The sequence below is a fragment of the Zeugodacus cucurbitae genome, chromosome 4 (assembly GCF_028554725.1).
Source record: "Zeugodacus cucurbitae isolate PBARC_wt_2022May chromosome 4, idZeuCucr1.2, whole genome shotgun sequence".
Classification (NCBI taxonomy): Eukaryota; Metazoa; Arthropoda; class Insecta; order Diptera; family Tephritidae; genus Zeugodacus; species Zeugodacus cucurbitae.
Window position 1 is genome coordinate 69,584,823 of NC_071669.1, and position 12,341 is coordinate 69,597,163.

The 12,341-nt window shown below is 33.4% G+C and overlaps 2 protein-coding genes and 1 long non-coding RNA gene across 3 annotated transcripts in view; all 3 read right to left on the reverse strand.

The window, feature by feature from the left end:
* LOC105214986 (cilia- and flagella-associated protein 298) overlaps positions 1-3,611 on the reverse strand; it is a 24,683-nt gene extending 21,072 nt beyond the window's left edge. Inside the window, exons 1-3 of the mRNA XM_054228457.1 lie at positions 3,066-3,611; positions 2,738-3,007; positions 2,557-2,673 (exon numbers count right to left, since the gene is read on the reverse strand). Of these exons, the coding sequence (XP_054084432.1) occupies positions 2,557-2,673; positions 2,738-3,007; positions 3,066-3,440 (762 nt within the window). The 5' untranslated portion in view covers positions 3,441-3,611. The remainder of the gene's footprint in view (positions 1-2,556; positions 2,674-2,737; positions 3,008-3,065) is intronic.
* LOC105213507 (ero1-like protein) lies at positions 3,455-7,466 on the reverse strand. Its single transcript, XM_011186393.3, has 6 exons — positions 6,875-7,466; positions 6,549-6,812; positions 5,354-6,030; positions 5,131-5,284; positions 4,904-5,058; positions 3,455-4,839 (listed from the first exon to the last, which is right to left on the reverse strand). Exons 1-6 carry the CDS (start codon positions 7,010-7,012, stop codon positions 4,788-4,790), a joined length of 1,440 nt encoding a protein of 479 aa, XP_011184695.1. The 5' UTR covers positions 7,013-7,466; the 3' UTR covers positions 3,455-4,787.
* A 584-nt stretch (positions 7,467-8,050) lies between these two features.
* LOC128921560 (uncharacterized) lies at positions 8,051-9,463 on the reverse strand. Its single transcript, XR_008470999.1, has 3 exons — positions 9,054-9,463; positions 8,621-8,744; positions 8,051-8,536 (listed from the first exon to the last, which is right to left on the reverse strand). It is a non-coding gene; the product is annotated as an uncharacterized LOC128921560 (long non-coding RNA).
* Positions 9,464-12,341: the final 2,878 nt, after the last annotated feature.

A 12,341-nucleotide genomic window follows, 5' to 3' on the forward strand; every position in this document is an offset into this window, starting at 1 on the left:
ATTTACTAATATATTAGAAACTGATTTACTGTAAATATATATATACACACATTTATGTATGTATGTGACGCGACGTGTATGCAACATTTATTTAGATAAATATATTTATACTTTATGTAACTATGTAGCTATCGTTGAAATGTATTGCGGTACTACGCAAGTAATATATCTGTACATACATATATACTATATATTCCGTATGATTTACACTTTCTACAAACGCACTTTATGCAGCATTTATGCACCAAAAACTAAAAAAGAAAAGCTAAAAGAAAAACTAAAGTTTACACTCGTTACATTTTGTGTAGGGCTATTGTATGCATTTTGTTGGAAAACCAAAATAACTGTAATGTTATATATATGCCTTATTTGTTAGGTGTAAGATCATCAATAGCATCGAAGTCACGCATACTCATTAAATCTTTCATATTTCTCGTTATATAGATATACTGTAGTTAACAAACAAGAATTCGAGTTATTTTGAGCAATATATTCGAGATTCGACGTTATGTTTCAGCTGAAAAAATAACTTAAATTTCTAAATTTAAAATATCAAAAGAAAAGTGTTGTCCAGTTTTACTAAAAATAAAAATAAATATTTTAGCTTAAGTCGACTTCAGCTATTTTAGCATGTTACCACTGAAATATTGATCTCAAACGTTTTCACATTTAAATTCATGTAAGACCTTGGCTATCCAACTACTTCGTTTTATTTTCACATGCCAAAACATTTTTTTTCTATGAAACTAAATTTTAAATTTTCAATGAAAAAAAAAATTTAGTTTTTTATGGTCTTAATTCTGTAGTTCAACTCAAAGAGTTTCACATTAAAATATTTCATATTCGCTTTAGAAATTCATCAAAATTTATTCAAAACTCCACTAAATAGCATTTTCTTAAAAACAACAACAACAAACATAACCGAAATTTATACAGGATATACTCTGTCGATCTATCAAACGCTGTTAACGCATTATATTTATACATACACTGGTGGCCACATTATTAGGGACAAAATAAAGTTGAGTAAAACACGCGATTCAGTTCAATGTTTTTAGCACTAAATTTTCGCCTACAGACCCACTGTAAATTGCAACGGTATATTATAACTGTGCTCAAAAATGTAGCACGTTTTTGAGTGACAAATTTAGACACTTTTACTAAAATTCGGCGGTTTGATGAATTTATTGTATTTTGAGTGTGCTGGTGCTTGGTCACATAATTAAGGACACCAATTTTTTTATTGGATTTTTTATTATTTTAACACAAAAACTTGCGGTAAGTTGTATAAATCATTTGTATATTAACTAAATATTCAATATCAAATAAAATAACTGTTGGACATGGGTCGAAAAAAGAGTTGTACTCCAGAATTGAGGAAAATGATTATTTACAAGTACGTGAAGGAAAAAATGTCCATTAGAGCCATACCGAAGGAACTTTTATGCTCAAAATCAATGGTTCATAATGCCTTGATTCATTACGGAGGACAGGGAGTAAAATAAGAAAAAAAACGGCCCAGAAAAACTACTTCAAAGGACGATCGTGTAATTTGTAGAGTTTGCAAGGCGAATCCTTTTTTAACTTCCAGGCAAATTTTTGGCACGATAAAGGATCAACTGACCAACGATGTATCAACACGAACCATCAGATGTCGTCTTCTTGAATCGCAAGAAAAAAACCGCACGTATCAAACAAAAACTTAAAGAGTCGTATTAAATTTGCAAAGGAGTATATCGGAAAACCCTTAGATTTTTGGAAACAAATACTGTTGAGCGATGAATCCAAGTTTAATTTGTTTGGTTCAGATGGGAAACAATTTGTTCGTTAAATTTTCAATAAATCTATACCTTAGAAGATAATAAATATGGTAACTGAAGTTTAAAAAAATATGTCGCTTTTAAATTATAAAATAAACCAATATTTTAAAAGAAAACGGAGTGTCCTTAATTATGTGACCACCAGTGTATATATTAATATTCATACAAACATACATCCTATACTTGAAACTATGTAGTAAACCTTTTACATACATATATTTACATAATAATTAGCTAAATTAAATAAATTAGATTTAAATAGATCTAATATGAAATAAAATAAAAAAAGGCATAAGCAAAAAAATCTACGAGACTTTTATTTATTGAAAAAAAAGACAAAAAAATTCCCAATTGAATATTGTAATGAAAAAAGTGAGGTTATCACCCATTCAAATTTGAGCTTTCGAAATAGAATGACTACTAGTTTACAGCCAGAAATTACAAGCAGTTGGTCAATAACGACAAAAGTAAATGTGTTCAGTGTCCGAAAGTCCCCATAAATTTTATTGCTGGAAGAAGTTTTCGAAGTAACGTATTAAACTATTTTAGAAAAATAATTACGTATTTGTAAAGTCGATAACACGTACCCCTTAAACGAATCCGAAACCCCTTAACTTAAAACACAAATCTATAAATACTTGAAAGTATTATCTATTTTAAACTTTTTATGTACTACTGCACGGGCATAGTTAAAGAAGTGATTATCTTTCCAATTCTTAAACCTATCACCACTTACCTTCAATTGTTCCTGCCTGCGATAAGCTTCGGCCATCATACGTTTACGCATATCCTCCGTGAGCACAGCCTCGCGACTAGGTGGACCTTCACCTTGTTTATTAATTTTGACAACAACCTAAACAACAACACATTGAAAGAAATTAATTAAACACAACGATTCATAGCACACCACCACTTACTTTGGTCTTGTCATTCTTGCCCACGTATTTGTATAATTTATTGTCGGGCAGTATTTGCTTGCCAGCGAACCACAATTGGGCCTTCACCGGTTCGATAACTTCGCGTGAGGCTTGTGTGCCGCTCAAGTCCTCCGTATTATTGAATTCCATGCGTATGATGTCGTGCGGTGGCAATTGCATGGGATAAACAATAGTTAAAGCACCGCGTAGTAAATTCAAAGCCTCCGAAACGTTTTTCAAATTCAACGCTTGACGCGCACCCACTAATTTCTGATATAAAAAATAGTTAGCTTTAAATCATACTGCGCACGTTAGCTAGTACACTTACCTTATCGATGAAACTCTTGGCATCCTCCATTGACTTCTTAAGTATCTCACGCATTTTCTCTTGCGGCTGCTGTCCATTACGGCGACCCAGTGGATCCTTGTTCGTAACGTAACCACCAGATGGTACGCATTTCTCAGCCCAAATATCCTTCAATTTCAACTCAACCACTTGCTCATCGGTCAGACCAATCATTTCGGGTGGCAACATGGTACCATGCTCGACGAGTTCCTCAATTTCCGAACAAACGCGATAGACTTTCAAGCGCCCGTTATAAATAGCAGTGATGTCCCTTATGACATCGGTGGTGTTCTCATCGACGCTGGTCTCGTAAATGAAGAGATTCTCGTCGCCACGTTTCACTTGAAGCAACACCATATCGTTGATTGGTAAATTAAATGGGTGTTCTGCAAAGAGTTGACTTTTCTGTTTGGTATCAAGTTTTGCTTAAATATGGCTCTATAAACAAATATTGTTTTTCACAAATTTTTTTCAGACAAATAACACAAAGTGAATTTCGTATAAAAATTCCGGAGACCGGTAAACAACGTTACTACAACAAATTTACAATTAAAATGAAGCTATCAAATTCTGACATTTGTTACAAAGTAACACATGTGTCCTTAGCGTCCTGCTGTTGTTAAATCGATGTTAAGACAACTAAGGTTGCTATAGTAGTTTATTATTTAGAAAAATAAAAAAAACATTATTGCTTTTGTTGTTGTAGCAACAATTTTCAGCATTCGTAAACAACTTTTTCGAGTTTTTTTTCGCACAAAAGTGGAGGCAACGATGTGATGTAGTAATTTTTAATACTTTGACAAAATATTGTAATTAAAGATATGAGTTGTGAAAAATAATAATAAAGGTTTAAATTATATAAAATAATAGCGTACAAAAATGTATTGAAATAATATTTTTAAAAATAAAAAAAAATATTTTATAAAATTAAAAAAAAAATTTTATAAAATTAAAAAAAATTAAAAATATATACATTTAACAAAAATAATAATTTCAATCCAGCATTTCCTTTCCTTTAATTCATACCACAGCTGCCATTTATCGCATTATAATTTCATCTCACATACATTTATTTCCAATTTACAAACAGCAAATATGTATTTATTTTATTGAAACATCATTTTTTTTATTTTTGTTTAATGCGCTTTAATACGTATACCCATCCCTGTCATATGTACAAATCACATACATTATTTTTGAGCATTACACTATACACACACAAACATACATAATAAATATTTTAAAATCTTTCGATAATACATAAAGCTATTTTCCACATTTAATGATTGTTGTTGATTTTAATTGTTTTTTTTTTTATTATTTTTGTAAAACTATAATGCATGCTTATAGATCAATTCAATCTCCAACATTTGATTGCACTGTTTGATGGGAAGTATTTAAGTAACGATTTTCTTTTAAATAATAACAATTTCAATAAATAAATTTGCTTAAAATTAAAAACCTAGTTTTAACTACTCCAAGAATTATCTACAACGCCGATATAATTTCATTTTTTGTTTTTGTTGAGGTAAAAAGGGAAACCATTGGTCGACGTTAGTGTTGAAAAATGTTTGTTAGCGCCTCTGTGGTATCTACTATATGCTAAATAAATACTAGTCGTACAACATTGATATTTGTTTTTACTGTTTGTTGCATCATCTAACAAATATGACGGTAGCGGCAAGTGTTTCGAACATGTGTTTATTACCGTAGCACTTTACGGAAGTTCTCCATCTCAAAAATGCTTGTTGAAAGTCTGATTAAAAGAAGGAAACAATGAGTAATATTTACTTTTAGCTGTTATAAGAGACAAAGCTCACCGTCCGAACGCGTTGAATAGCGATACAATTTCTGTACGTGAAAGTTTGAATAGCGGATTCTCCTCTATGTGCGGACGTTCCCACAATCCACTCTCTGTCGCCACATTCAATTTTTCGGAGTAGAGAATTTTCAATGCTGTACCAAGGCCTTGAGTCTGTGAAGTTGCAATATTGTATGCTTTATTAATGAATTTTTATGAAAATTTTATCATTTGCTTATGGCATACCTGCAATTTACCCCATAATCTGCATTTATCACAACCCACACAATCCATTATTCTGGAAATATTTCTAAATTTTTCTTTGTACTCATTTTTGAACTTGAGTGATGTAACGCCATTCGAAAACAGCACGTTCTCATTGAAATGCGAGGAAAATGATCTGTAACAAAATATAAAAAAGTTTTTTTAAGCAAAAACACTCATAATGCAATAAACAAAATTTACTCACTCTATAACAGATAGCAAATCATTTATAGCCAATTTGACTTCCTCATCTTCCTCTGCAATACCCGTGTAGTACTCCTCCAGTCGCAAATACGGCGCCGCTTTGGCTAATGCACGCAATTCCACTAAATAAATAAAATAGAGATTTCGCAACCAGTGTGGTCCCTCACTATTTGTTGTCTCCGGACTAAATCGTCGTTTAAACTCCTCCACATTTGGTCCCCAAATACCCTGGGGGTCCAGAAAATCTTTTGTTTCCGATAGTAAATATTTGGCCGACAAGTGTATATTGATGCTAGTATGTAGACCCGAAATTATGCGATAAAAGGCGCGTTGCTCCAAGCACACTTCGTTTAAATCGAGATGTGGTATGAAATCCGAAAGTGATTTTGATTCATTTTTACGTCCAAAACAGTTCTCCATATAAATGCTACGCCAAATGCGATGCGCCGATTCACCTCTGTAGCCCGTATAACGTTCGGGGTTTATGAGCAAATCTACATACTGCGAACCATTATTGTGATCCTCCAAAATACAAAAATCTTCCTCAGCTTCATCGTGTTTAGCCCAACGCTCGAATTCACGGTGCGCCTGATCGCTGAGACTCGTATCCAAATAACTCAAAACACTATTGTAGTCCTCGGCTTCAGAGCATTCCGACGATTGCGCCTCTTTAGTGTACTATGCAATAAAGAAATAAGTTATCATTAGAAAAGTGATGCTTGTACGTGGACGGGAAATTGATATGATATAAAAATGTATTTGTGTTTGATATTGCTTATAAAAAATCACTGTTTCATTAAATACACACACATATATAAATATAGCCACTTAGTTGCGATAACAATAAATATGTATTATCTTTCTTAACGCTAAAATTAAATATTATATGTACTCAATTTATGGAGATTCCGCCTTCAATAAAATCACTTTTTTTTTAATACAGCCCTGACATACATAGGCAATTACTGAGGTATTGCGAGAATTGATAACGCAACATTGTTGTTGGAGAAACCCATAATAACTACTAATATCACACGGTTACTTCGAGTTTACGTGGCAAGCACTATTCATTAACATTTTTCAACAAATTAACTGAAGATAAGCCAGTAACGCTGAGTTGGCTTATAATTGATTTGTGTACATTACTTATTATAATACCTATTAATGAATACTAATGCACTGCACAGTACGCCTACCTTAAACGCCGGCGATTTTGAGTTCTCGCTTTTCTCAATTATACCTTTTGGTATATGCTGTTCATCACAATTTTGCACTTGACAGAAACGTATTGCACATTTGCTGTCATCGGGCCAGAAAGGACACGTATTTTTCAAATTTACTTTATAAAACCGAAAGAAGTTTTTCACCAACAGCGATTTGAGACGTGGATAAATTTTGATGTTATTAAAATGGTCCACAGTGTCCACGGTGCAACTGCAATCGTTTATTGAGCCTTTCAACTGTAAAAATAAAGAATTAGCAAAGCGAAAACAGTTTAGTGTAATATTTTTGATAGACTCACCTCACAGAAGCAATTTTTACTTGCATCCAAATCATCGTAGGCGGTAAAATATCCACTACTATGACGCACCCACAATATAAAACAGAGCGTCAGCGTTAAATACCATGCTCCATCACGTATTAATCGGTTTGTAGCCATTGGTCTGCCTCTAAGCGCTCACCTTTACAGCTGACCTTTCACTCGCTTATTAAATTATTTTCCAAATTGTACGATATACTTATTTGTAAACGCCTAATAGCATTCACGAAATAATAGTTCCGTCCGCCCCTCACTGTTCGCTTATAAAATCGTAAACAATTGTTAGTGAAAGTTCAAGTGCACCAGCGTGTATTTGCTTGTTTTAACAGTTGTTGCACTTCACGCTTTGTAATTATATGAATTGAAACTTTTCATTCAATTATTCTTATATATCCATGCAAATTTTGTAATATTCACACTTCACAACAAACTAATACAATTCAAGAACTGTTGGTAAATAATTTTTTTTGTGAGTCAATATTTTGCTGCTTTCGTGATGCAAATAACGTAGACGCTCTATTCACTTACGTGTCTCTTTTGTTGTTTTTGTATGTTATGTTTTTTGCTGCAGTCAATTACGTTATCAGGCTGTCAGATGTTAGTAGTGCCATTAGCCGGCCAACTGCGAAGTGTTGCCATTTAAAGAAATTGTTGGAATTTTATATCGTGGTGAATTTTTATGGGTTGTGTTGAATAAATAACAGGAAGTTCTGTCATTTGAATTCAAACACATGAATGTCGGAGTTAACAGCACTAAATAAAATAACAGAGATTTTGAAATATAATAATGAATATGTAAAACATATGTTGAATAATAAATAAATAAGAATAGTACCTAAAATTCATTGTTAATCATTTTGTAAAAATTTGGAATTAATTTAATATTTTGCACAAAAGTATAGATTAATTTATTAATTTCTTGCACTAATTATTCCTTCACAGTTTATGTTAGTTATATAAGATCTAGATTCTTAAGAATAGGGAATCATAACGCCCAATCACGATAACCAAAAGAAATACGGTATCTTGGCTTTCTTAGTTTATGTGAAAATAATTTCTTCAATCTTTATCTTTCTCTCTTGGAACCTAATTTAAATATATTAGTAATATATATTATCATATACATATATCTCCATATAAAGATGTATTCGAACCTTTTACCAGAATTTAACATTTCTCTGTCCTCCAATTTCTTTTACAAAATCAAGAACTAACTAGTAGATTATATATTTTATAAATTGATTATACTTCCACATCTTCCATCCACACAGCATTTACTTAATTTACATGCTTTCATTTCCATTATTCGCTTTCTTCATCAATCACATTTGATAATTAATTACTAAAAATATTGATTGTACCACCTTTGTGCACAGTTGAATGGCACCTTTGTTCCCATAACCGCGCTTATCGTTAGTCCTGCCGAGATCGTTTGGGCCAACTAATGTCCTTGCGCACATACACGACATTATGCAAATTTGCTTGAAAGGAAAAACCCTTTGAATCATCGTCAGTATCGTCACTCAAGGTATGACACCACGGAATAAAAAATGCGATCTTAGGTTATGTCAACTTGTAGACCAACCCTCACGCTTACAGACCGCTAAGTTAATTTTGAAGATTTTTCTAGGCAAACATCTACAACTATATGCAAATGAGAGGGTAAGGCGATTTAAGAAATAAATTAAGAGCATGATTGCGGCGAAAAAAAAATGAGGCAATACTTACCTCAAAGGGACTAAGAAATTTTAAATAAGGAATCAATGCGCGCATGAGTGCGGAGGAAGAAAATCATCAAAATTGTTTAAAATTTAAAACGCCCAGGTAATACAAGTATTAGGATGAATTTCGCCTGAAAAAAGGAATCAATTTTTTTAGACATTTACTCATTAAGATTTGAGGAGGTATATATGAGTTACTAGGCTAATATATTCTTATATTAAAAATTAGCTAAAATAACAGTTTGACAGTTCTGTACTGTTACAATTTTGAAGCGCCTTTGACAGAAAAACACATTAGTTTGTGACGTCATGAACAATTTTAGGTTACGATTTTTTAATACGAAAGTTTGACAGCCAGATTTTTACTGTTCACAAGGCTTTGATAAATGAATGCGGCAATCTTAAAAAAAATATTTTTCTCTTTTACTACCTTTACTTACTTTAAATAAGTTTTGTGAGTTCTATTGATCACATTTTAACGAAACTTCAAGTCAGTGGAACCATTTAAATACCGTTGTGAGCAGAGTTGATTATGAGAACTGTAACTTAAAATCCCAGCACCTTAAGTTTATGTTAATATAAGCAAATATCAAATAAAAAAGTGAAATTATATACAGAAATGCACATCAAACAATTTCTTGACAAACAAACAAATGTCTTCTCCATTTTATTAGCCGATCTTCAAGGAAAAAAATTGTAATTCCACAAAGAACTGAAAAATTCTCACGCGAAAGTGAAATTAAAAATAGCATCAAATATCGTGCTTTATAAAAAAAATTGAAAAAATCCAAAAAAAAAATATTAAAAATGAAAGGGTTTCAGCATTTTTTTCTAAATACCTTAACTAATGTAGAAAAAATTAGAAAATAAGAATGCTTACGTGACGCACCGCCGAAAACAGCAGCAGCAACAGCAGCATCAACGCAAGCAGCAACCGGATCATCAACATCAAACCCTTTTGTTTAATCAAATCAGACAATGCACACAGAAGAAGACCGGCGAAAGGACACGCACAACGGAGCAGCGCAACAGCAAAAAAAAACTCATCTGCATACAGAATCGCCTAAGGACGAAAGGCGCACATACACACACACACATGGACTTATGCAAAGTACTGCCACCACCACCAGCGCCAGCGCGTACAAGACAAGCTATACAGCCGCCGAGGATACTTGCTGCCGCGAGCATTTATCTATTTGCCTAGGTAAACGCTTAACATGATAAATATGAGCATTTTTTTCGTGATTTTTTATTTGATTTTTCACTTATTTACCACTTTCGGTTGTGTCTTATGAATTCGATTTTTTTTTTAATTTTTTTTTTGCCTTTATAATGCTGCTTCTGGTCTTGGCTTTTATTTACGCTAGCGTGGCGACGGCGATTTATTCAAATTGCTTGCAAGAAAAGCGTGTGAAGATGATTTTCGAATTTTTTTTATCATTTTTTTTTTTAATTTTAAATTTTCCTACTTTTTTTATAAGTATTTTATTAAAGGCTGAGAACTTTTGGTGCAACATAAGAAATTTTGACGAAACGCTGCATCTGTTCTATTTGCTGAGTGAAAGGAGTAGCTGTTAGTGGAATAAATTTTGATTTTTAATTTATAGAATACAAAATGGAAAAATAACGGAAGGCAAGAGAGCAAATTTTTTAATTTCAGGAACTAAGGCGCGCTTTCTGGAGACTTACATATACTTATGTACATAAGACTGTTTATATAAAAAATTGCTTGAAGAAGCAGCTCGCTTACATCTTCAAATCCTTTATATTTGTAAACATATATTATAATGTTTTGAGAATTTGCATACAATTTCGCACATAATCCTTTAAGCTACTCAAAAAGTTTCCACACGCGAAATGCAAACTAATGAAGTTCGCTACAACACATGATAAATGAAGCTAATGGGTATAGGAGAGCAATAGCATACTCATTTCAGCACATACTCACGGGGAGCAACAGCTCATTTTTTTTTTGGCGATCATGCAAATATTTGAAATTCTCACGCAAGAGTTTTACAACATGTCAAGAGGAGTTCATTAGGCGTCCCGTTAATCTTGTAATAAGCACGTATACACAACAGAAGACGCTGAGGAGACCAAAGAAATTAATATGTAAAAAAAACAACAACTAATTTGCATACTTTCTTCCTTCGAGCCAAAGCAAAAAAATGATAATAATATTCGCAAAAAATCCGCTGCGAATGCAAATTGTGTGCGAACAACACTTAAAATCGCATTTAAATTCGATTTGCATAATCTGCACACACGCACACACACAGAGATTGAAGAAAATTGCCAATTCAGCAAACAATAACTCACAGCAAATGAACATAGAAGAGCGCGCCCCTTGCAGAAAGTGCATCCTTTTTGCACTCCTTGTTAGCTGCACTGATCTTTTAATGCCTACAAACACACACACACTTACATATACAACAGTTACTTGCGTGTGACCACGTGACAAGACAGCAGATTGCGATCGATTTCAGCACCTTCGTTTGCCAAAAAATGCCATGCCGAATGCGCCGCCGTAGCCGCTTGCGATGATTAGCGAAATTTATTGGCACAGTGCTGTAGAGATCAACACACAAACGCGCATTCTTATACGAATATGTGTCGAAGGACTCTTAGGGTTCGTAGTACAAAGCGTGCATTGTATGCTTGTCAGCAGTTCCTTGTGTACACAGACAAGTCAACAGCCACAGTTATAGAGACTATTATTGAGACATTGGCATTGGCATTTGTGCGGCCACACGCCTGTGTGCAATGTGTCCCATTTGCCATTGTTGCACTGCTTTTCGCATCTTTATCCGCCTCAATATTGGCACAATAGCAATAAATCGTCGATTGTTAATGATTCTACTTGTAAGAGATCAATGAAGTTGTCAAACATGATAATGGTCGGGTTTTGGGATGTAAGTTGGCATATAGTAGTGTGAGTAGTGTAAAATATGGCTTATCAGCTGATTGTGGTCTTTGTTTATGAAGATCGAGTTGATCGTTGTGGGTGTCAACAATTTGGGTATTTTTTATAAGGCCGGATATTCTTGGAAATGTATTACGATTATTTTGGATGGCATAAAATTTGTTTTGATTCCGAAATGCAAATTATATTCTATATTATTTAAGATGTATTATAAAGACTTAATGATAGTAGACAGTGGTAATAACAAGTGTTCAAAAACCACCAGGGATTTTAATTTTTTGAAACATTTTGTATTCATTGATCTACATAAAATGTTGTCGCCTTTAAAATAGTCCCAAATCGATATTATGGCCATATGATAGCGCTTCTTCCAATCGTCGAAACACTTCTCAAACTCGATTTTTAGAATAACCTTTGGCTCTGTCAGCAATTTCCTTTATGTTTATAAGAAGGTGGCCCTTTAAGGTTCGCTTTTTGTTAGGAAATAGGAAAAAGTCACACGGCTGCCATATCTGGCAACGAACAAGCAATGAAGTGTGAGCTTTTAACGAAACTTGCAAAAACACATCAAAAATTAACGACTACTATAGACAAAGTGAGCAATGGATACAGCTTCAGAGGCACATATACATATAAACATTATACAAAAAATCGGCAATGGGACTCTCCAAACCCGAGAAATCTTAAAATTTGCGATTCCCGTTATTTTTTGGCCTCCTTTATATGGCCACTGTAGTAGATGTCACAAGGACCCACCCTCTTCCGTCCATCGCATTTCTTGGATTGTGGTGATGTCAGCTTTTTT

Bases quoted from the DNA above. Each gene is read 5' to 3' on its own strand.
- LOC105213507 (XM_011186393.3), bottom strand. From the start codon at position 7,012: ATGGCTACAAACCGATTAATACGTGATGGAGCATGGTATTTAACGCTG. The intron at 5,285-5,353 runs GTGAGTAAATTT...ATTTTGTTACAG, and splicing joins GATTTGCTATCTGTTATAGA to ATCATTTTCCTCGCATTTCA. The intron at 4,840-4,903 runs GTGAGCTTTGTC...TCTTTTAATCAG, and splicing joins CTATTCAACGCGTTCGGACG to ACTTTCAACAAGCATTTTTG.